General features: G+C 44.7%; 1 protein-coding gene across 1 annotated transcript in view; it reads right to left on the bottom strand.

Moving 5' to 3' along the window:
* Window positions 1-1,305: 1,305 nt before the first annotated feature.
* odad2 (outer dynein arm docking complex subunit 2) overlaps window positions 1,306-25,908 on the bottom strand; it is a 469,867-nt gene continuing 445,264 nt past the window's right edge. Inside the window, exon 20 of the mRNA XM_041183936.1 lies at window positions 1,306-1,680. Within this exon, the coding sequence (XP_041039870.1) occupies window positions 1,567-1,680 (114 nt within the window). The 3' untranslated portion in view covers window positions 1,306-1,566. The remainder of the gene's footprint in view (window positions 1,681-25,908) is intronic.

The raw sequence follows: 25,908 nt of genomic DNA, 5'->3' as shown, positions 1-25,908 counted from the left end.
TTGTTTACAACTGTTTCAGTTACCACAGACAGAAACATATTTTGTTCTGTAATATAAACATGTAATCATAGGTAATGGAAATCCAAAATGTAATTTGCACTTTACAGTAACCAAGCTATTTATTAGATTAGCCATTTCGAATTCCATTCTACTAATTGAAAAGTATTTAATACAATTGTTTGAAGTTGAAATGAAAATGCTCATTTTATATATACTCAGTCCAATAAGTACATTTCAGTTTAATTAGCACCAGACAACTCAATAAAACTACTGCAGTCTGGTGGTCTGGTAGCTTGGCAATAGAGCATTGGTCTTCTATCCACAGGGTACATGTCTGAGCCCTATCCTCAGCTCTCTCTTAAAAGTAACAGATTTCAACGGATGAATTAAATCAATTCCTGGCTCATTCACTGGAAGAAACACTTTATAGGTACAGAGTGGTCCTTCTTTGGGAATGAGAGGAAGAAGAAAAACTTATAGATATAAACATGCTTCTCTTTATTGGCTGACCATTGAGTGATATCTATGATGGTTAAGAAGAGCAAAGCATAGTCAGCCACTTTTTTGACCGAAGAAGGAAGTATGGTACCAAGAGGTAGTGAGAAAAATTGGGAGGAGATGCATTGGAAATAAGTTACAGTTTAAGTTCTTTATTTCTGAACCAAACACAATTCATGAGCACTGTGCCAAAGCCAACTCAGTAACACCTTGTCCAGAACCTTAATATCTTCCAACAGTTCAAATGCATTCACAGTAAAATACATACCAGCTTTCATATCAAATTTTGTTGTTCTGCTAAGCATTATCACAGTTCCATTGTACTGGAATAATTTTACAAAATGCACTTTCCAGTGGCTGGTACCTGGTGGCTTTCTACATGTATAGATTGCAGACATAATTAAGAAGTATTTAATTATCATGCTACGCTGGCAAAGACACTTGTGAAATGTTTTTATTTTAAAAATCTTGCTGCTTTTAAGCTGATGCACTGACTACTCCCTGAGCAGTGAATCCTGCAGCTGTTTGGAGTTCTTAGTTACAGTAACACAATACCAGATGTGAAATCTTTGCTTCTGTATTCAGACTTCTCCTGTGGATTACAACTTATGAAACAGAGAACTTCTTATAGCAACATGATTATATAGGTTTTGTATGAAAGGAATTGCACAAGACAGCTTTAAATTACAATATAACCACAGACAATGCAGAAAAATTATATCTTTATTTTGCAAACAATCGGATCTACTAGTGTAAATAGGTTTTCATTCTTTTAGATGGGTCTTTAAAAAGGAATTACTAGCACTTTTTGAATTCCAGATAAATTCTTTATATATTTAAAAATGTATTTTTAAGATTATTGTAGCACTATTCCAGAATTAACTTATCTCTATATGATTTTTAGAAATCAGAAGCAGCTTTTGTGTTTCCATTAAGCATCTGGTTTATTTTAGCTCCTACAGAAGGTCTTTCATGTTCGTCCAGAAGCAGTACTCAGTAAATCTTTCTTTTATTGTACCTGCACAGGTAATCACTCCTGAAAAAGGAAATGTGGAATGTGCACTGTTTTCACTTGTAGCGGGCCTTCTCATTAGCCAGGGCAAGCCTTCGAATGTTTGAGATGCAACCGGCGGCTGCTTCCTGTAGAGGTTCATCTGTTGAATCCATCAAATTCAAAAGCAGCTGTGAATGGTAAAAAATCAGGTAAGAGAAGGAGATTGGTGACATGTAGTTAGAAAGGAAAGAAAGAAGGATGGAAAGAAAAAGATAAAACAGATAAGAAATAGGATATTACTAGATGGGAAAAGAGATAAATTACATTTGCATTTGCAACTCTAAATCATCATCACAGCTGCTCTAATGAAAAACAGAACCTTCTTAGTTACTTAACCCTACAGTGCAGAATAGTAGTCTTTTTCATTTTACTTTGTTGCCTTTATGCATCCAAAACAAAAACATTTGTGGAAGGACTTTGACAAGCTTCACTGGAGTAAGCCTTGTCCACATTCAGTATATGGTATTTAAGATGAGGCACAACTTGCAAGTTATTGTTCTCTTGTAAAGAAACTTAGCCTATTTTCTTTCAGTAAATTCATTAAAATATCACCTAGTTCCTGATCCCACCTGGACACTGTTTGGTAAGCAATCTATCTGTATGACTAAAAATATGAGCTAAAGAATGGGGCAGAAGTCGATTGTTTATTTAGTTAGCAAGGCTCGATGCCAATAATGCAATACATTAAAAGTTTCAAATCAGAATTTTGAATTTTTATTAAAATGATGGTAGCACTATTTCTTGGCTGAGGAGGAATTCAGAAACATGTTTAAGCAAAAAGATGCATTGGTTTGGAGTATATTAAGTCACTAAGAAAATGGAATGAATAACCTCCAGTGCCTCCTTGCCTGCCTGGTGATCTTGCTACTAAAAGGCCTATATTCCAAGTAATCTAAATTTTAGATTAGAGTTTAAAACTATGCTTGTATTTTCTCTATAGTTTCAGCATTTAAAAAAAAATTCAGATCTCTAGCATTTGCAGTTTTTTTCTTTCCCAAGAAAAACAAAACAAATTTATAGGCGGCAATATTGAGATCCCAACAGGGTGAGATAGGAGTTCACTGTTCTTTTCCTGAAATGAAAAATAGGATGGGAGATTTCAAACAGCTCATGAAAAGCAAAAATAGTACATTATGTAAATGCAGAAAGGAAGACTGTGCACTTGATTTAGAAAGGCTGATGAGGGCACTGTAAAATACTTGCAATATTTCTATTTTGTTTTTTAAGGAAATCTAATTTTCTGATGTTATTTTAATATCAATAACTTTGAATATTAGACATAGGATCTCGAGCTTCAAATTTTTTTATCCACAAATCATTGAATGATGATGGCAGTTCAATCTTTTCTTGCTTCTGGAAGAAGGAGTAAGTTGCACTTTTGATACTGTTATAATGCTTCTTGGATAGTTTAAACAGTCTCTGGGACAACTGACAACCTCTTGATTAATGTTTCAGAACCAAACATGTTAAACAAAGATTATGTGATATTGGATAAATACAGGAAGGTTATTTAAAAAAACTCCTGTAACTATTACAAAAGACAGAAAGTCATAGCTGTAAAGAGCTACAATGCTAAGATAGTAAAAATGACAAACCAAGTAATTATTGAAGTAAAAAAGAGAACAATCAGATGTAATTACTGTTTGCATGCATAACCATTTAGACTACTTGCAGTGCATAAACACTATCAATCAACAATATCAAATCTTAATGGGTAATGTGAATATTAAAAATTTAACAAACTTTTGCTTGTTTAACATCAGGCAGTAAAATTTCCTGTGGCAGCATAAACAGGAAATTACACCTGAAATTACACCCATTCATGTGCCCATTATGACACTTTGGCATAATGAATTATATCTGTAGGGTCAACAGTTTGCTGTGAATCCTGCAGCTGTGACCATCCAAGATATACTTCACACAGCAAGAAGATTATGAGCAGCTTCCAATGAATATTAATCTTGGTGTTGGGGATTATATGCCTATAAATTTGAACTTTATATAAAATTGCTTCAATGAGAATGATCACAGGGTCATATTCAATGTACTTGTCAACTGGTTTCTTGCAATGTACATCTAAATTTCCTGCCAATCTTATTAGCATATGCTAGAACATAAAAATCCGCATGAACAAATTGAGCAGGAGGAAATGCATTCATACCATATGGCCCTTCTTTAAATATGGAAGTTAAATTTTCAAGCCATCTAGCCATCATTTATACACATTAGGTACAGCATGCTTAGAAATAAACAATTAAGGAAGCTTAGTTGTTTTTAATCTGGCTCACTGATGCCTTAAAAATGTGTTCAAAGGATGAGTGCAGGTTGTAGTTAGGACAAATTTAAAACAAATTAAGGACTACAAATCACAGCAAAACACGAGAAACTGATTTTGTGTCCTGCCGAGCCTAAAATTATGGAATTTTACACCCGTCTTGAACCAGTGCAATTGCAATAAATTTACGTGTATTGGAGCCATCAGAATGAGCAGAAATACATTCACACAAAGAATCAAGAGATAGGCATAAAAGATTGAGGAATTTTAGGTGTAGTTTATTGACATGCATAACACACTTGTGTTTGAGTTTCTTTGATCATTTATTTTGCAGAAAATTTACAGGAAATGCATCCCAGGATAACACCATAACAGGATAATAGATAGTTGGGCATAGGACACTACTCTGAGGAACTCTTGCAGTGATATCCTGGAGTTGAGTTGTTTGGCCTCCAGCAACCACAACCATCTTCCTTTGTGCTAGGTATGATTAAGGTACATGAAAAGGAGTTCAAGGCTTTAAAAAAAAGTCACCAGCTTTTACTTGGTGGAATGTCAAAAGCAGAGAAGCTAGTTTTCTACTACGTAGCTAGAAGGTTATCAGCCAGCATTTTCCCCAAAACAGCATGGGCAGAATTTTGAGGTCGGTGGGCCCGGATGCGGCCGAGAAACCATGGCTAAAGTTTTCCGTTTGACGGGTGGGCTGGCCCGACCGACTCGGCGGTGGGCGGGCAGCTGATTGCTGCCACCGAAAATGGGCTGCGCTGCCATTTTCCGTGGGCCGGCCGATTAAGGCCCGCCCAGTGGGGTTCCGACTCCTGTGTACATCAGGAAAATTAAATTGGCAGCAGGAGTGTTCAGACTGCTGGTTCCAATGGGCAGCCTGCTTGAGGCAGTGCACCATAGCCACTTGAAGAGGGAGAGAGGCTGCTTTCAGGGAGCAGGCACAGGAGCAGGGGCAGGAGGAGGGGGCAGGCTGCAGGAGACGCCAGCAGGGGCCACTGTGCCCCTTGCTTCTCTGATGCATGCCTTGCTGTCCTCCTCCAAGAGGTGTCCAGTTGGCATGATATTTTGTATCTGGAGGATGGGAGGTGGAGGGTCCCTCATGTCACCAGGCAGGCATGGGAGGAGGTGGGTGATGCAGTAAGCGCCCATGATGATGTGCGGCGCACAGGAACGCAGTGTTGCAAACGATTCAATGATATGCTGTGCTCTGGAAGGTTGAGTACCATGTCAGCCTTGGCCATTTGACCCAGCAGGTAGCCTTAGCCTTTGAGTATTCTCCCCCCCCCGCCACCCCCCCAACATCTTACTGTCATTAGTGCATTGTGCATTTGGCACATACTGGGTGGGCAAACAGGTAGTGACCATGCTTACATCAGCCTTAGTGATTAATGAGAAGATGGGTTCTCCCTGCAGCATACTTGCATTTGAGTAGCCTAGGGGCAACCTGCAGGGGAGGCAGCTGGACACATATTCAGAGTTCCAACACATATCATATTGATGGTGATGAGATGGTGGAAGGGGAGCCTCAGGGTGTCATGGCCAAGAACCATCTGCTGGCTTTGGCGCCACACCTAGTTGCGCCTCCTTGCCATGGGCGTTAAGACCCGTGTGTTATTCAAAGTGATGGATGCTGAATGTGTCCAAGGTTACCGTTGGGGGAGGGGGTTGGGACTAGCCGTACTATCTTCTGGGGAATGATCACCAGTAATATGGACAGGAGCCGCTGGAAGCCTCAGATGGGCCACTGTGGTTGGGGTGCGGCGTCCACATGCAGAGTACATGGGCGATCAGCCGCAACAAATCCTCTTCTCTGTTCTTCAGGCAAAAACTGAGCACAATCAAAGGGAGCGCCAGAGGACTGGTGGTGGGCGCGCCCTGCTCCAGCGCCTCACCACCTTTGAGGAGCAGGCCATGGAGGCGGCCAGGGCGGCAGGTGGCGGTGAGGCTGCGGTCCAGCAGCCTGTTATTTGAGGTCCACAGTCCCATTCACTCTGTCTGCTCACCATCCAAACCACTGATGGTTGCTGCAATTGTTAATGCTGCAACACTGCTCATTCACAGACTGAGACACTCTGACATGTGGGTCATACACAAAGGTCCCTCGGCTCCTTGAGGATGCCATCTCCAGCACCTTCCATAATCGCCTTATCCCATTTGTGACCTCTATCCCCATGGCCTAACATGCCATGGCATCGCTGCTGCACAGCCAAAGACGTTTTGCATCTTAGGGGGGTAGGTACCTCCACCACCCTTTCAGCCAGTGCGCCCCACATTACTCTGTCCAAAAGGCCCTCAGCACTTCACCAGTGAACCTCATGGCACTCAACTTAAATAAATGCCACCATGTTACTCATCCATGCGCCAAGGGGAAATGTTGCCTTCTGCCCACCCGTTCTATGCCCCTCATAATGATATGAAGGCCAATAATGTGACCTGTCAATCTCCTGTGAGCCACGGTAAATGTCGCAAGTGTTTGGAATGTATCCTCAGCACTGCAACTATCCAGGCCAGTATGCATCCAGGTCAGGTACCTCTGCACTCTCCCCATTCCAATGGCACATAACATGCCATGTGGCATTCCTGAGGCCATCTGACCAGCCTGTCTGTATGCACGTTTAATATTTGGGCCTCCTCTTGACTCTTTTCCACCCCACCAATGTTCATCTCCTTAGAGTCTTGAAGGGTGAGTGACTTATGAGGCTGGGGTGGGAAAGCGATGAAAGGTTTAACTGACTGTACGCTAACTGATGCACTGTCCTTGTTGTTAATTTCAGTATCCCCACCGCATGGCCGTACCCAACGACACCGGAGCCCCACTTGCATACCTGAGGGCCAAGATGTGCAACTTGCGGCACATCACTTCAGCCAGTCAGGCACCAGCGCAGACACAAATACGTCAGTGGGGAATTTAACGTCGGCTACTGTCCCGGGTCACAGTGGAGAGGGCACTTCACAATCGCTGGAGGAGATGGCAGGGACATAGAGTGCCGATGGCGCCAGCAGCCGGAGGGCTGCAGGGGACCAGGCACATGCTGAGTCCGGCACTGATGATGTGCCTCTGGAGATGTCACCAATGCAGCAGCTGCAGGACAAGCGGCAGGATTCGCGGGAGCATCTGGCAGGGTTGCATGAGGGTATGCTTCAGTTGGTCTCGGTGATGGAGGAGTGCAGGCAGAGTGCAAGTGAAGGCATGAACCTCAGGACAGAGCTTCACGCTTCCTCCACTGAGAGATTGGCGACTCTCATGGAGAGTGGCTTTGATCGGATGGAGACTCTTCTGATTGGGGTATGCTCTGACCTGCAAGCCCTCACAGCGGTAATAGCTACAGGTGGTCATTCTCAATGTGGGAGATGGTCTGGGTACCAAGCGTTGGCACTTGGTGCCCATGCATCTGCGGTGAGCAGGGAAGTCCAATGTGACCTCACGTCGGCGCAGCAACTGCCTGTCGTCACTGCGAGCTCCTCTCAGGGCGCTCTGGATGAGGGCAGCAGCTCCTCCGCCCCATTGCCAAGCAACGTTGCATCCATTGAGGCTGTGACAACCGGGTAGGTGCCAGTTCTGGAACTGGCCACTCCCTCTCAGGCGGGGCCATCACAGGCTCCACGGGCCTGAGGACGCCCGCCAACAGAACAGCAGACTCATCAGGCTGTCTCACAAACCACTCCGAGCAATGGGGTGGCACCTAGACGTAGCACCTGCAAACGAAAGCATAAGGCACGTTAGGCACTCAACGGGTATATCACTGGTGATTTTGTGTTGGCCTTAGATTAGGGAAAATATACTTATGTTTGTCATAGAGACGTTTCTGTTTTATGTTGGATAGAATAAAGTCCACTTTTCTGACCACGGCTGAGGGTGGTTTCTTTGTGCTGCATTTGTCTTTTTCACAGACATATCACGAGTGTTTGAATGGACATTGATGTTTCTGTACTAAGCTCTAAGTTGCAGCTGATAAGGTGGAAGATGTAGCACCTAAGTGCCACATGTGGAAGTGCCAGGCAATGCTATTTCTGCTGATCCATGTGTGTGGAGCTAGCTGAAGGGTCTTTGGATTAAATTGTCCTGGGTGTCCCTGCCTCCTTGGTGTAATAGTGGGTCGGCGTGCTGCCCCTCATCATTGCCCTGTGCTTCCTCATCCTCTGAGGCACTGCTGGATTCATCATGTGCAGCCTCATCCACTGCGTCAATGTCTTCATCGTCAACTGCATCCCCCCTTTCCAGCGCAAGATTGTGCAGAACACAACATGCTACCACTATCAGAGAGACACGATCCGGGGGGTACTGGAGTGCGCCCCCCATGTGGTCCAGGCAACAGAAGCGCATCTTGGGAAGACCGATGGCTCTCTCCACCACAGCCCTTGTGGTGCTGTGGCTCCTATTGTAGCGTTGCTCAGCTTCTGTTCTTGTACGGCGGAGAGGCATCATGAGCCACCTTCACAGGGATAGCCCTTGTCATCCAGCAGCCAACCATCCAGCCGAGCCAGAGCATTGAAAAGCCCCGGCACCTGGGAGCATCTGGAGGATGTAGGCATTGTGAGAGCTGCCTGGATACCTTGCACAGACTTGTAGAATCAGCATCCTGTGATCACACACTATCTGCATGTTCATGGAGTGGAAAGCCTTCCTGCTGATGAAGGCACCGGGCTCACCTGCTGGTGCCTTGATGGCCACATGTGCGCAGTCTATTGCACCCTGGAGGCGGGGGAAGCCAGCAATGGCCGCGAAGCCTCTGGCTCGCTGTGCCTGACTTGCCTGGTTGCAGCGCAAGTAGATGAAGGTCAATACCTGTCCAAATAGAGCGTCTGTAACCTGCTTGACACAAGTGTGTACAGCTGATTGGGAGATACCACAAAGATCAGCCAACGAGCCCTAGAAGGAGCCAGAGGCATAGAAGTGGAGGGCAACTGTGAGCTTCAGAGCTGCTGGCATGGGGTGTCCACCCATACGGTTAGGAGATATCTCAGGGCCAATCATCTGACAGATATTGTTGACTGTCTCCCTTGAGAGTCGGAGCCTCCTTCGGCACTGCACCTCAGTCATACTGAGGAAGCTGCTTTGCCGCCTGTATACCCTGGCAGCAGGATAGTGGCGTCTTCTGCGGCCCCTTATGCCTTGGACAACCTCTAGGCCCTGCGCCCCTTGTGCCTGTGCCTGGCCTCTCAAAGGTGGCTCCCCTGGAGGCTGATTGTCCAGTTCTGGCCTCCTCCTTATTCTATCCCTCCCTTCCTCCTCAGAGGAGCTGCCTCCAGTGGAGATGCCAGAACCCATACCTCCGGCTAAATGGAGGCCTCCAGAAAGCTGCAGACCCGAGAGAGATTACTGTCTGCAGACTGGTTTCAAAGTACACAAAAAGCACTTGGAAATCGAACTGCTAACAACCAAATAGGCAACTTTAAAACACTTTCTGCAATTAAAACTTTGTGGAAAACATGAACAACCCCTCTGAGTCCACATATCCTGCCAGTGCATGAGTTTTATTAAAAAATCTCCTACCCGTCTTCGTTGGGCCCGTGCGCTGACTCCAAGTTTGCACAGGCCCTTCAAACTCCTGGACAATTGGCAAGTTAAAGGCTTTAACGAGGCCTTCAATTAATGGTGGGTGAGCGTCTTGCTGCTGAGCGCACTCGCCAATCGAAATATCGCGATGCCGCGTGCTGATTTCGAGACACTCGCGCGATATCAGTGTGCGACATTTTAAGCGCTGACGTGCAGGCTCCACTACCCGCATGTCAGCCAGAAAATTCTGTCCCATGATGCAGATCTTCATGGCCTCACCAGGGTGCCTGGCATGCACAGTGATAGTGATGACTTAAACTAATGACATGTCATTGTTCTCCCTTAGGTTTACCACCAAGCATCCAATCGCAGGACCCCAAAGAGGCATCCCTGACGCCAGAGACCTGCCAGGCTCCAGATGTACCTACGTAACGCACGCTCTCTGTACCAGGCACCAGCGCAGATACCAGCATCTTGGAGGGCAATAGATCTTCGACTAGAATGAGGTGCACAGCGGTGAGGGCCTTTCACACTCCTTGAGGTGCAGGCTGAGGCAGAGAGTGTCCAGGGATCCGGGAGTTGGAAGACTGCTGGAGACCAGGACGATGCTCAATCGAAGGCAGATATTAAGTCCCTGGTATCGTCCATTAGGTGACAGATGCTGGATGTCCAGTGAGATGTCCAGGAAGATCTGGCAGAGATCCATGAAGGTATACTTGCCATGGTCTCCATTATGGAGGAATCCATGAGCAGCATGAGCACTGCGGTGACCCTCTTGGCCAAGCACACTTCATCCTCCATTGAGAGAGTGACGACTCTCATGGAGAGGCAGCTCCAGGCACAGAATCAGGGGTTCCTGGGGTTGTGTCCAGACCTGCAAGCCCTCATACAGGTCAGTGTCCATGTGGGAGATGGATGAGGCACCCAGTATGCCAGCTAGATGCTCGTCCATCAATGGTGAGCAGGGAGGTCCAGAGAAACGTCACGTTGATGCATGAGTTGCTTGTCTTCTCTGCGGGCTCCTTTCAGGTGCTCTAGATGATGGCAGCAGCACCTCCCCTCTCCACCAGTGATTGAGGCTGTGGCGACTGGGGAGATGCCAACCATGGCGCTGGCCGCTCCCTCTCATATGGGGCCAGCACAGGCTCCACTGGCCAGAGCACAATCACCAAGGTCATCAAGGCCAACATGACATTAGAGTCAGCAGGCCATACCCAATGCCAGTGCCAGCAAGGGGGAGCACCAAGACATAGCACTCGCGAACGTAAGTTTAAGGCACCATGAGCACAAGAGGGACTGGTCATGGGCGATCTTCTGTTGTTCAATGTTTAGTTTATTTTAACTGGTTTGGGGTTGAAGACCAGAGAAGGTTCTATTAATTTGTTTGGACTGTCAAAATGAAATAAATTTTCTTTTGCTGTAATGGCCTGAGTATATACTTCACCTTTTTTATTTAATGTGGTACAGGGTACGCCAATATGTAAAACTGGACATGGGTGGCTCGAAACACTATTGCTCAGCCACTGAGTGGACTTTGGGGTCAAAGGAAAGGGTCATTTCAGACATCTGGGATGGAGGTGGCAGGTGTGGCATGAGGTTGAAGCTGATCTTTGGTAGCCTAGCTGAAGGAGCATTGGATCAAGGCACCCCTGGTGTCCCTGCCTCCCTGGGGGTTACCCAGGTTTGCCTCCACACCATCAGCGTTCTCCTCACCATGCTCGCCTTCTGACTCAGTACTGGGCTCATCATCTGTGGCCTGTGCAGTCGTGTCAAGATCCTCTTCCTCCAGTAGGTCCCCCCTTGCCAGTGCCAGATTGTGGAGAATGCAGCATGCAACCAATATCAGTGACACCCATTCTGGGGGATATTGCAGTGTACCCCCTGAACGATCTGGGGATCAGAAGCGAATCTTGAGAAGACCTAAGGTCCCCTCTATCACTGCCATCGTAGAGATGTGACTCCTATTGTAACGCTGCCGTGCCTCTGTTCTTGGGTGGCGGAGAGGCATCATGAGCCACATTTTCAATGGATAGCCCTTGTCATCCAGCAGCCATCCATCCAGTTGGATTGGAGCACTGAAGAACCTTGGCACTTGGGAGTGTCTGAGGATATGAGTATCATGGGTGCTACCATGTGTACCTTGCACAGACTTGCAGAATCTGCATCCCATGGTCACACAATATCTACACGTTCATAGAGTAGAATCCGTTCCTGTTGACGAAGGCACCGGCTGACCCGCTGGTGCCTTAGTGGTCACATGGGTGCAATCGATTGCACCCTGGATGCGGGGGAACCCAGCAATCGCTGCTCAGCCTGGCTGATCTCATCCGTAAGGTAAAGAATAAAAGTCAGTACCCACTTGAACAGAACTTCTGTCACCAGCTTGACTCAATTGTGGACAGTTGATTGGGAGATTCCCCACATATCCCCCACCGACCTTTAGAAAGAGCTGGAGACATAGGTGTTGAGGGTCACTATGACCTTCAGAGCCACTGGCATGGGGTGGCCACCCACACAGTTGGAGCTGATCTCAGGCCCAATCATCTGACAAATGGAGGTCACTGTCTCCCTTGAGAGGCGGAGTCTCCTTCAGCATTGCACCTCAGACATATTAAGGTAGCTGCATCACCGCCTGTAAACCCTGGAAGCAGGATAGTGGCATCCTGTGTGGCCCCTTCCACCTTGGGCTTCCTGCTGGCCCTGCACCCCTTGTTGCCTGCACCTCTCCTCCCACAGTTCCCTCCCCTGGAAGCTGTATTGGGGCACCTGGCCTCTTCTCCCTTCTGCCCCTCTCTTCCTCCTCAGAGGAAGTACCACCAACAGAGACCACAATCCCCATTACCAGGATAACGGAAGGCTGTCTGATGCCTAGAAGGGTCCACACGGTCTGAACGCTCCGGCGGCCTTTGGAAACACCAATGAGTCCTGAAACAAAGCCTGGAAATGCTAACAGTGAAGCCCTGAACAGAGATGAAGCTGCCAAGTACCAATAAGTCATCAGCAACCAACTATATACCAAATTCCGCACTACTGACACTGGCAATGCTGCTGACCCCTTTTATCCCATCTGTGGATGACGCTTTTGAAATTGTCAGCTGGCCGCTTGTCCGTTTAACCCATGCGACGAGTGCGAAATCGCATGGGCAACAAAAAATCGCTGTCAATTAGCTTTTTAATGGACCTAAATGGGCTCTTAATTAATGGTGGGCGCGATTCCTGCACACACTCTCGCCTGCTGACTGAAATATTACACGGGTAAGCAATGACATCGGGATGCTTGTCCGACGTCATCACGAGCTATTTTACGCCCAATCGGGTCAGGTGCATGCCCGCTCATGGAACGTAAAATTCTGTCTCATGTATGCAGTGGGGAGTGTCATGGGTTCTTAAGGTTTATTAATCCAGCTGTAGTGTATCCCTATGAAGAATGGATCTTTGATAAGAAACCTCCGTTTAGAATTGAGTAGGGATTAAAGTGATGTCCAAGATACTACAAAGGAAGGCAATTTTTCAGGTAACAAACAGGTGGCTGGCAGCTGAAAACTGCCATTACGAGTGGAATTTTGACAGCCTCTGGGTGGCCAGCGAGAAGGTGGAATAGCCGATAAAATGCCAGGAGCCACGATGGCTCCCTGATGCAGACTTGCCACTGGAGAGGTTTCCCAGCATCAGGAAGAGCAGAAAAGAAAAAGTGCTGCAAAAACTCAGCAGGTCTGGCAACATCTGTGGAGAGGAAACATAGTTAACATTTCAAGTTCAACATGACTCTTCTTTGGATCAAAGCTGGAGGTTTCATGGCCCAAGGAGGGGGCCGCCAGTGGCACAGGTCACTCCTGTGGCCCCAACACCAGCACTGGAGGGGTTTCACCTTCGATTGCCAGGGCTGCCTGCAAGTCCTCAGTAAAAAGAACCAATTCTCTGCCACCCCTTTGAAGATATCTCAAAATGGAGGTGCCCTCACATTTGCCTTGTTGCCTTAGCAGAGGCTACCTCTCTCGGTGAAGTTGCCAAGACTTCAGAGCTGCTGCTTCTCTGATGAACTGACAGCATGGAAGGCCTGCCCACCTTCCTTAATTGGCATCCCCCTGCCTGCCATCTCTTGACTGCCTCATCCTGGCCATATTGCAGGGAAACCTGCCTCCTGCCTGAGTGCAGTGGCCACCAGAAAAGCTCAATGACATTGGAACTTTCCCCACTTCTGGGAATATCCCACCCTATGAGCTGGATTTTCAAAATGGGGCCAGGAAGCCAATGTCTAATTGATTCTGGGTCCCAACCCAATGCCACCACTGTGTCACTTACATTATGCTATTTTGAAATACTAATGCCTTAATCGGGCAAGAGGTGAGTTCAGTATCCAATTAGTAGCACTGAGTGTCTCCAGGAGGTGAGAAGTGCCTCCATAGTGCAAGCAGGAAAGGCAGACATTAACCAAGATGAGGCCTGCGGTTGCTTTGCCAAATAGAGCTGACAGCCCTTAGAGGGCCAACAACATTTAGGCAAAGGAAAGTGACCTTGCAGCCAAAATAAAGGTAATGTGCGGCTCGACCTGGTGCACAAAGCCTCATGAATGGACGCTGTTCATCTATGAAAAACAAACATTCAGATTCCCTGCAATGACCCTAACAGCTGGGCACTAACGTGTATTAGGCTGTTTGGATCCCTTGAATTCCCCATTGAAAATCCCATCCTCTCCATCCCTGGCCCAATAACAAGTTCCTTAGGAATTTTCATTATTAAATGGTTCCCTGCTCCGCCCCTACTGCCCTCCATTTGAAAGTCTTGGTGCATCCTGGAGGCATCAGAATCCAGAGATGACCTCTGGGAATGCAATTTTAAAATTGCGCCTGCACCGATCCTCACCCCACCACCACCACCCCCCCACCCCACCCACAAACCCCGATGGCAATTGAAAGTCTGGTCCTATACAGCAACATTGTAAGCATAATGGAACAATTTTCTCTGACTATTATGTAATCACAATAATGTAAAAGTGTTATAAAATGCAAATCTGGAACACTATTATGATTTTGACAGTAATTTATCAGCAATAGCAAACACAAGACAAGTTCCCATTGCATTTACAGTGCCACTAATATAATATTAACTAAACAACAACTTGTATTTATATTGTACCTTTAATGTAATAAAGAATTCAGAATTTAATTGTTGGAGATTTTAAAAAATAACTTTGCTTTTTTAATTTTCTTCTCTTACCCCTTTTTAATCTCAATTTTCTTACTCTCATTTTGTTTTCAGTACTTGATTTTACAATGAATAAAATATTCTAATATGTACTTCCTGGTTTAGATTCTGCATGGTTCAGTGACCTGGTTGGTTGAAGAGACATGTTGCTGGCTGGGAATTTCCAATGTGACAGGGGTCCCATTGCCAGGACTGAAAATAGTGAGTTGGGGGAATCCCATGTTGGCAGACAGCAGCACATGGGGCTGCATTTTCCCAGCAGCAACCAATTAAGCTAAATAAGGACCGTGGGCTGCCCCTGGGAGCTGCCAGCCAAGCAGAGGGTGCCACCAAGAACAACAGCCACAGCTAGGACTGCACCTGGGAGAAGAAAATGCATTGATGGATTGCACTCTCAAATTAAGGTAAAGGGGATCATGGGGTACCAAGGCCAGTCAGTCAAGTGCTGGCAAGGGGGTTTAAAGTCACTGAGGACAAGCAGAACTGATGCTATGGGGGTAGCCACTGCCACCAAGGAGCCTTTCCATGGACCAAAAAGGAACGCATTCCCCAGCACCCCCCGACCCAACTGTAGTCCACTGGGGGGCCTCCATGATTTACCAGATGGTCTCCTCACAGGACAGAGGGAGCCCCTGCCACTGGTAAAATGCCAGCAGAGGCAAGAGGAGGCCTTTAACTGGCCACTTAAGTGGTTCAATTGGGCACTGGCAGTGGGCTGTCTGCCACATTCCTGCCCTTGGCAAAATGGCATGGTGGTAGAAAAACATTGGTTGGCCTGCAGCATTTTACCAGCCTTCCCGCTTCCCAGCCTGTACCCAAACATCCTGTAAAAATCCGTCTGCTGTTTCTTGCCTTGCTCACACACTCCATGTATCCCATGTAGAGGGTGTCAGTGAATCAGCCACTCGGTGACAGCAAGTTGACATTCAAAAGACTGTGAAAAAATCTGCAGGGAGCTGTGAGCATAATGAATGAAGAACATTGTCCCTTCCACATTGACCACAAAATCCAGAACAATGTAGTTAAATTTAAGATCATTTATCAGTAAGGAAAAGGATATAGTCATAATCATAGAGTCACAGGGCAGAATTTTGCCCTCGGATAGCGAGGGGCCCCACTGGCTCGGTGGCAAGTGGACAGCTGACTCCCGCCACCAAAACGGGGCCCGCCGCAATTTTGAGTGGACGGGCCAATTAAGGCCCGCTCAGTGGCCTGCCCGACAGGAAGCGCTATGCGTTTCCTGTGTGGGGGTGGGGAGGGAAACCCCATCTGCCAAAGTGTGCTCGAAAGAGCACACTGCTCCCTGAGGCAAAGTCCTGTCTCAGGGAGATTCGTGACAGGTAAGTAAAGTCTGAAAATAGATAAATATTGAAATTATTAACATGTCCCCCTCATGTGACAATGTCACACAAGATGGGACATGTTAATAATAAACACATAAAATTTATTAAATGTTTAAAAAACAGACATGAAACTTCATCCCGCCAGTGGATGAAGTTTCATGAATAATCTGAAGCCCGCTGGGTCTCCTGGCCCGCTCGCTAGCCTTAAGCTTGGACGGGCAGGTCTTTAATTATCTTAATGAGCCTGTCAATGGCCTCAATTGGCCATTGACAGGTTGGCAGGCAGACAGCTGATTTCGCTGTCCGCTCACCTTCCTGAAAACTTAAAGGGACCAGGATGACGTCATCCCGTGTCATTTTCTCCTCGGTGAGCGGGCCTCGCCCCCAAATCGCCAAGGGGAAAATCCTGCCCCTAGAGCACAGAAAAAGGCCCTTTGGCCCATCGAGTCTGCACTGGTCAAATAAGTACCTAACTATTCTAATTCCATTTTCCAGGATTAGGCCCATAGCCTTGTATGCCATGGCATCGCATGTGCACATCTAAATACTTCTTAAATGTTATGAGGGTTTCTGCTTCTACCACCCTTTCAGACAGTGAATTCCATATTCCCACTACCCTCTGGGTGAAAAAACTCTTCCTCACATCCCCTCTAAACCTCTTGCCCCTTACCTTAAATATCAATGTATGATTTCAATAGAGCAAACAATGAAATGAGAGGAAAACTAAAAAAAATCCTTCCTTGACAGCTGTGCTTTTAAATAAACCAGTTAAATATTTATGATAACTGTACATCAAAGAGAAATGATCTCCCAAATGATTGACTTGGGAAACTAAAATGGAGATAAGCAAAAAAACGTATATTATATAATGCCTACAGGGATAAGAAAGGGGAAAATTCTGTGTATAAGAAAATGTTAAAATGAGTTAAATGCAGTAAAAAAAAATTAGAAAGGAAGTTTGAAATTTAAAACCTGAAGGTGGTGGAATAATTAAGATTTAAGGGAAAATAGTTGGACTACTTAATGGTTATTTCATTCAATTGTCTATTAGTGAGAAAAATGTCTCTTTGTTATCTAATTATTATGGCACAACAAATATAATTGAATCCTTTAAAATCAGTAAAGAGATACTTGGTATGTTAAGAGGACTAATGACTAACATATTTTTTGGGCTAAGGGCCTATATCTTAACATGTTGATGAAGTCAAGGAATGAAATCTGTGGGTCATCGGCTACAGTAAAGAAAGATTTTTTGGGTACTAGACAGCATTCACAGGATTGTAAGGTATCAAAAACAGTATGCTGAACTGCATTCTCTCTCCCTCCTGCACTTTCCAATCTAGCATGTTACGGTTTCTGCATCTAGGTAATTTATGTGTACAAGAAACATTGCTTCATTCACTAACCCCAAAGCTACTACACTTAGTAATACACCCTTCCACCCCAACATAAAATCCAACTGTCACATTCTGCCATTTCCATTTGAATTGAAATAGTCTTACTTGATTTTATCAAAGGCTTTGGAAAATCCAAATAAGCTATGTTATATTTATATATATTTAAATATACTCCCATGTATGTAGTTGCACATCAATATAGGATAAAATAATCCTAAGGAGCAGGTTTTTGCACACTAATAGCTCAATATGTAACAGTCAGCATGGATTTCAGAAGAACGGTCCTGTTTGACAAGCCTCTGACAACTTTGGGGAAGTAACATAAAAATCTATAAGATAGCTTATTTGGATTTTCCAAAGCCTTTGATAAAATCAAATAAGACTATTTCAATTCAAATGGAAATGGCAGAATGTGACAGTTGGATTTTATGTTGGGGTGGTAGGGTGTTTTACTAAGTGTAGTAGCTTTGGGGTTAGTGAATGAAGCAATGTTTCTTGTACACATAAATTACCTAGATGCAGAAACCGTAACATGCTAGATTGGAGAGTGCAGGAGGGAGAGAGAATGCAGTTCAGCACTTGTAGATAAAAGACAAATGAAATTCAATATAGTACTGAGAAATAGAGAATATTGCATATGGAAAAAGAAAGAACTATTCAGGTATAAAGGGAATGGAATTAATGTCACCGGACTGAAAAAGAACACCTTTGCTCAGTCCACAAGCCTAACCTTCCTGTCGCTTGCCATTTTAATTCATCATCTTGCTCTCAGTCTCACATTTCTGTCCTCGGCCTGCTTCAATGTTCCAGTGAAGCTCAATGCAAACTGGAGGAACAGCATCTCATCTTCCAAATAGGCACTTTACAGCCTTCTGGACTTAACATTGCATTCAGCAACTTCAGACCATGAAATCAGTCCTCCATTTTGATTTTTTTCCATTCCACCTCCCCTCCACACTCCCCACCCCCCCCAAGTGGCAGTCTGTTTCTTGTTCTCATGTTTTGATTTCATAAAGCGCTGACTCTTCTGCTATAAACACATTCTGCTATCTGACCTATATGCTACTATTAACACCTGCTTTGGTCTTTAACGCTATCATTACCATTCCCTTTGTCTTGTGTCCATGACATCTTTGTCATTTTATCTCTCCTGACCTCCAATCTATCCCTGACCTTCTATTTTGTTCCACCTGTTCCACCCCACCTTGCCAACAGCATAAAACCCATCATATTTCTACCTCTCTTCAGCTATGAAGAAGTCATAATGGACTCGAATCATTAACTCTGTTTCTCTCTCCACTGATGCTGCCAGATTTGCTGAGCTTTTCCACCATGTTCTGTTTTTATTTCATAATAGTATACCTGTTTATTGCAATGTTGAGAATATGTAGAGAAGATACTTTTTAAAAAAACAAATATATTATTTGATACAAAGGAAGAACAGAGGAAGATAAACTCACAAAGATTATGCTGTGACCTTATAACATGTTTGGCAAGCTTAAAAAATGGTATGCATGTATCGAAGTAAATGCAGAGAAGAGAAACAAGAATGATCTACATTGTACCTCCTGAGTCACAAAGATTTGGGTTCAAGTCTGAATCCAGGGCATGAACACAAAAATCAAGGCTGGCACTAATTGTTATATTGGGGCATGATGTACTGTCTTTGGGATAAGGCAATAAACTGAGGTCCCATCTGCTTGCTGCCATGGAAGTAAAAGATCCCATGGTACTACTTTGAAGAAGGGCATCTCTGGTCTCCAGGCCAATATTTATCCCCCAATCAACATCACAAAAAGAAAAGATTATCTGATCACTATCACATTGCTGTTTGCTGTGCACAGATTGGCATGCTGCATTTCCTGCATTACAACAGTTACTACACTTCAAAATTACTACATTGGACGAGCCATATAAATACTGTGGCTACAAGAGCAGGTCAGAGGCTAGGAAACCTGCAGCGAGTAACTCACCTCCAGACTCCCCAAATCCTGTCCACCATATACAAGGCACTAGTCAGGAGTGTGATGGAATATTCCCTACTTGCATGGATGAGTGCAGCTCCAATTACATGCAAGAAGCTTGACACCATTAGATATTTAAATAAGAAAAGAGTTAAAGTGAGCGTTAGTCCTATAGATAGTGCATCTGGGGTATTGACAATGAAAGGTAGGGAGATGGTGGATGAATTAAGCAAGTATTTTTCTTCAGTCTTCACGATAGAGGACACAAGTAACAACCCAGAAATAGTTGTAAATCAGGAAAGGAAGAGAAGGAGGAACTCGGGAAAATTACAATCACCAGGGAAGTGGTATTGAGCAAATTGTTGGGGCTGTGGGCTGACAAATCCCCAGGTCCAGACCCTATGGTCTTGAAAGAAGTGGCTAGTGAGATAGTTGATGCATTCGCTTTAATTTTCTAAACTTCCCTAGATTCAGGGAAGGTTCCATTAGATTGGAAAATAGCGAATAGAACCCCTTTATTCAAAAAGGAAGGAGATAGAAAGCAAGAAACTATAGGCCAATTAACCTAATATCGGTCATAGGGAAAATGTTAGAATCTATTATTAAAGATGTTATAGCTGGGCACTTAGAAAAATCCAAGGCAATCAGGCAGAGTCAACATGGTTTTGTGAAAGGGAAATCATGTTTAACCAATTTATTGGAGTTCACTAAAGGAGTCACATGTGCTGTGGATAAAGGGGAACCAGTGGATATCCCAAACTTAGATTTCCAGAAGGCATTTGATAAAGTGCCACATCAAATGTTATTGTGGAAAATAAAAGCTTATGGTGTAGGGGTTGGTGTATTGGCATGGATAGAAGATTGGCTAGCTAACAGGAAGCAGAGATTTGGCATAAATGTGTCTTTTTCTAGTTGGAAGATTGTGATGAGTGGTGTGCCACAGTGATCAGTGCTGGGGCTTTAATTTCTTACAAATTATATCAATGACTTGGATGTAGGGACCGAAGGAATGGTTGCTAAATTTGTTGATGACTTAAAGATAGGTAGGAAAGTGAACTGTGAGGAGGACATAAGGAGGCTATAAAGTGACATAGATAGGTTAAGTGAATGGGCAAAGATCTGGCAAATGGAGTATAATGTGGGTAAATGTGAAATCATTAATTTTGGCAGGAAGAATGAAAAAGAAACTTATTATCTAAATGGTGAGAGATTGCAGAGCTCTGAGATTCAGGGGGACACGGGTGTCCTCGTGCATGAATCACAAAAAGTTAGTATGCAGGTACAGCAAGCAATTAGGAAAGCTAATAGAATGTTATCATTTATTGTGAAGGGAATTGATTACAAAAGTAGGGAGGTTATGTTTCAGTTGTCAAAGGCATTGATGAGACCACATCTGGAGTATTGTGTACAGTACTGGTCTGCTTACTTAAAGAAAGATTAGGAGTAGTTCAGAGAAGGTTTACTGGACTAATACCAGGAATGGGCTGGTTGTCTTATGAGGAAAGGCTGGACAGATTTGGCTTGTATGCACTAGAATTTAGAAAAGTAAGAGGTGACTTAATTGAAACCTTTAAGATCCTGAGGGCTCTTGACAGGGTGAATGGAAAAGGATGTTTCCTCTTGTGGGTGAATCTAGAACTAGGAGTTACTGTTTAAAAAATAAGGGTTGCTTATTTAAGACAGAGATGAGGAGAATTTTTTTTTTCTCAGAGGGTTGTGAGTCTTTGGAATTCACTTCCACAAAAGGCGGGGGAAGCAGAGTCTTTGAATATTTTTAAGGCAGAGTTAGATAGATTCTTGATTAACAAGGGCATGAAAGATTATTGGCAGTAGGCAGGAATATGGGGTTGAGGTTACATTCAGATCAGCCATGATCTTATTGAATGGCAGAGCAGGCTCGAGGGGCCTACTCCTGCTCTTAATTCAAATGTTTGTATTTGGGTATGTTTGTATGTATGCACGTATGTACCATCCAGGACAAAGCAGCCTGCTTGATTGGCACCCCTTCCAGAAACATTCACTCCCTCCACCATTGACAAACATTGGCAGTAGCAATGTGTACCATCTACAAGATGCACTGCAGGAACTCACCAAGGCTTCTTACGCAGCACCTTCAAAACTCATGACCACTGCTATCTAGAAGGATTAGGGCAGCAGATAGATGGGACACCACCACCTGGAAGTTCTCCTCCAAGCCACTCACCATCCTGATTTGGAAATATATTGGAAAAGTCGGCAAGAAAGACCCAAACCTCCTTGTCGCTTGCCATTTTAACACTCCACCCTGCTGTCTTGCCCACATGTCTGTCCTTGGCTTGCTGCATTGTTCCAGTGAAGCCCAACGCAAACTGGAGGAACAGCACCTCATCTTTCAACTAGGCACTTTACAGCCTTCCGGACTGAATATTGTATGTATGAATAATTTATATAGATTTTTCTTTTCCCACCTATTTCCATTATTTTTAAATCTATATCTTTTATGCCCTGTTAGCCTTCCACCCCACCCCCACTAGAGCCGTACCTTGAGTGTCCTGCCATCCATTCTTAATTAGCACATTTGTTTAGATAATATCACCACCTTCAACACCTCTTTGTTCTTTTGTCTGTGACATCTTTTGATTATCTGCTCTTATCACTGCTTGCTTGTCCCTACATCCACACACCCCACCCCCGCTTCTCTCCCCCCACCCAAACCTTAAACCAGCTTATATTTCACCCTAATATTCACTCAGTTCTGTTGAAGGGTCATGAGGACTCTAAATGTCAACTCTTTTCTTCTCTGCCGTTGCTGCCAGACCTGCTGAGTTTTTCCAGGCAATTCTGTTTTTGTTTTGGAAATATATTGCCGTTCCTTCACTGTTGCTAAGTCAAAGTCCTGGAACTCCATCCCCAACAACACTTTGGATATACCTACACCACAGGGACTGCAGCGGTTCAGGAAGGCAGCTCACCACCACCTTCTCAAGGGCAATTAGGGATGTGCAATAAATGCTGGCCTAGCCAGTGACACCCACATCCTTAAATGAATAAAAAAGAGCATTTATTGTAAAGCGCTATGGGACATCTGGCGGTTATATATGAAAAGTGTTATATAAATGCAAGTCTATCTTTTTCTTTTATTGAACTGTAGATTAAGGTTAACCATATGATTTTTAACTGGTTATTATCCAAAGACTGGCATTTTTGTCTCCTTTTTAATCATGCCACTTGGGCCAAAGGAAAAGAGCATCGCCTTGGATTATCTGCATTAAATGAGATGGGTAGTTATAAGATAAATCATAAGCCAACAAGTTGAAAATTTTCCAAGTCACCATTCAAGTTGCAGAGGTATAAACATGATGGCGATAACAACAGAAGACATAAAGGAAGAAGCTGATAGTGTGCATCTATATATATAAGTAATGGCAAGTATAGAGTCATACGGACTCAAAACATTAACTGTGTTCCTCTCAGCAGATGCTGCCAGATCTGCTGAGTTTTTCCAGGTATTTTTATTTTTGGATAAAATGGCACTAATGCTCAAGTACAAGTAGTGGACCCCTATTCTCCCTCCCTTAGCATAAAATGAAAACAGATAATGGACCTTTTGTGGAGTTAGTTGCGAAAAGGATTGAGCATGATTAAAAAAATATATATTTGTTATTGGCATGTGAGCATCACTGAGAAGGCCAGCATTTACTGCTAATCCCTAATTGCCCTTGAGATGATGGTGGCAAGCTGCCTTCTTGAATTGCTGTAGTCCATGTAACGCAGGCACACCCACAGTGCTGTTAGGGAGGTAGTTTCATAATGTTTTCCCAGCAACAGTAAAGGAACAGTGATAATGTTCCAAGTCATGTTGGTGTGTGACTTGGAGGGCAACTTGCAGGTGGTCCCATGCATCTGTTTCCCTTGTCATTCTCAGTGATAGAGGTCATGGGTTTGGTCGACGCAGTTGAAGGAGCCTTGGCGAGTTGGTGCAGAGCATCTTGTACATATGGTACACATTGCTTCCACTGTCTGTCAGTGGTGGAGAGAGTGAATGTTTAAGTTCATGCATGGGGGCTGCTTTGTCTTGGATGGTGTCATGCTTCTTGAGTATTGCTGCAGCTGCACTCTTTCAGGCAGGTGGAACGTATTCCATCACACATCTGACTTGTGACTTGTAGATTGTGGACTGGCTTTTGGGAGTCAGCAGGTGAGTTACTTGCTGTAGAATTCCCAGCCTCTGACCTGCTCTTGAAGCCACAGTATTTTTATGACTAGTCCAGTTCAGCTTCCGATCAGGGGTTACCCTCAGGATGACGATTTTTAAAATTTTATTCTTTCATGTGATGTGGGTGTTGCTAGAAAAGCTGGCATTTGTTGCTCATCCCTAATTGGCCTTGTACTGTGTGACTTGCTAGGCTATTTCAGAGGGCAGTTAAGAGTCAACCAGATTGCTGTGTCTGGAGTCACATGCAGTGCAGGTAAGGTTGGCAGGTTTCCTTCCCTAAAGGGCATTAGGGAACCAAACAGGCTTTTTCATGAGACTAGCTTTTAATTCCAGATTTATTAATTGAATTTAAATTCTGCCAGCTGCCATGGTGGGATTTAAACCTGTGTCCCCTGAGGATTATCTTGGGCCTCTGGATTACCGGTCTAGTGATATTACCACTACACCACCATCTCCCCCTAGTGGTGAGGGATTCAGTGATAGTATTACTGTTGAACATCACGGGGAGATTAGACCATAAGACCATAAGATGTAAGAGCAGAAGTAGGTCATTCAGCCCATCAAGACTGCTTCGCAATTCGATGAGACCATGGCTGACCTAATAATCCTCAATTCCACTTTCCTGCCTTTTCCCCTTAACCCTCGATTCCCTTACTGATTAAATCCGTCTATCTCAGCCTCTACAGCCCTCTGTGCTAAAGAATGCTGCAGATTGACTACACTCTGAGAGAAGAAATTCCACCTCATCTCTGTTTTAAATGGGCGCACCATTATTCTGAGATTATGCCCTCTGATCCCAGACTCTCCCACAAGGGGAAACAATCTCTCAGCATCTACCCTGTCAAGCCCCCTAAGAGTCTTATGGGCAGAATTTTCTGCCTGTCGGGCAGGCCGGACGGGAGCGGGCCAATTAATGCCCGCCCAGCGTGACACACACCCAGAAGCACTGTGCACTCCCTGTGCGGGCGGAGGGGTTGCCTGAGTCGGGAGTGTGCTCTTTCGCGCGCATGGGTGCCTCAGGGAGATTAGTTTAAGTCCAAAAAGCTTAATAAAGTGAAAAGAAAATTTTTATGACATGTCCTCTCATGTGAAACTGTCACATGAGCTAGGACATGTGCATTAATTTCAATAAAAATTCTTGTCAAAATTTAAAATCATTCGTGAAACCTCATCCCGCCCGTGGATGAGGTTCCATGAAAAATGCGAAGGCCACCTGAGCTCTTTGCCTGCCCGCAATTGTTAAAGTTGGATGGGCAGCTCCATTAATTACTTTAATTGAGAATTAAATTACCTTAATAGGCCTTTGACAGTTTGGCAGGTGGGCAGCTGATTCGAGTGCGTGCCTGCCAAAATGAAAGTCTGAATGACGTGTTGTGACGTCGGGACGCATGGCTGATGTCACCATGCATCATTTTACGCATTGGAGAGCAGGTTCCATCCCTACTCGTCGAGCCGAAGATTCAGCCCTATATGTTTCAATAAGGTCACTTCTCATTCTTCTAAACTCCAATGAGTACAGGCCCAACCTACTCAACCTCTCCTCCTAAGAAAATCCCTCCATACCCGGGATTAACCTAGTGAATCTTCTCTGGACTGCCTCCAATGCCGGTATATTCTTCCTTAGATAAGGGGACCAAAATTGCTCACAGTATTCTAGAAGTGATCAACTTAATGCCTTGTATAGTTTTAGCAACACTTCGCTATTTTTATACTCCATTCCCTTCGAAATAAAGGCCAATATTCCATTTGCCTTCCCTATTACCTGTTGAACTTGTATGTTAGCTTTTTGGGATTCATGCACAAGGACTCCCAAATCCCTCTGTGCTACAGCCTTTTGCAGTCTTTCTCCATTTAAATAATATTCAGCTCCTCTAATCTTCCTGCCAAAGTGCATAACCTCACATTTTCCCAGGTTATATTCCAACTGCCAAGTTTTTGCCCACTCACTTAACCTGTCTATTCCCTCAGTAGACTCCTTGTGTCATCCTCACCACTTGCCTTCCCATCTATTTTTGTGTCATCCGCAAACTTGGCGATAGTACTTTCACTTCCCTCATCTAAGTCATTCGAATATATTGTAAATAATTGAGGCCCCAGCACTGATCCTTGTGGCACTCCACTTCTCCCTTGTTGGAGATGTTCAATGAGTGGTGCGAATGTCACTTGTCACTTATCAGCCCAAGCCTGAATGTTGTCGGTTCTTTCTCCATGTAGGTGCGGATTGCTTCAGTATCTGAGGAATTGCAAATGGTACTAAGCACTGTGCAATCATTAGTGAACGTGCCACATCTGACATTTTGTTGGAAAGAAGGTCATTGATGAAGCAGCTGAAGATGTCTGGGCCCTGTATAGCCAAAAAAATAATGGGCCCATGGATCGGTTGGAGCAGCAGTTGGATGCACTTAGGAGCATTCAGGTGGCGGAAAGCATCATTGACAGGAGTTTTACAGACATGGTCACACCCAAGCTACAGA

Source organism: Carcharodon carcharias, chromosome 3, assembly GCF_017639515.1.
Source record: "Carcharodon carcharias isolate sCarCar2 chromosome 3, sCarCar2.pri, whole genome shotgun sequence".
NCBI lineage: Eukaryota > Metazoa > Chordata > Chondrichthyes > Lamniformes > Lamnidae > Carcharodon > Carcharodon carcharias.
Note: the sequence above shows the minus strand (reverse complement) of the source record. Positions and strands in the feature narration are given on the sequence as shown.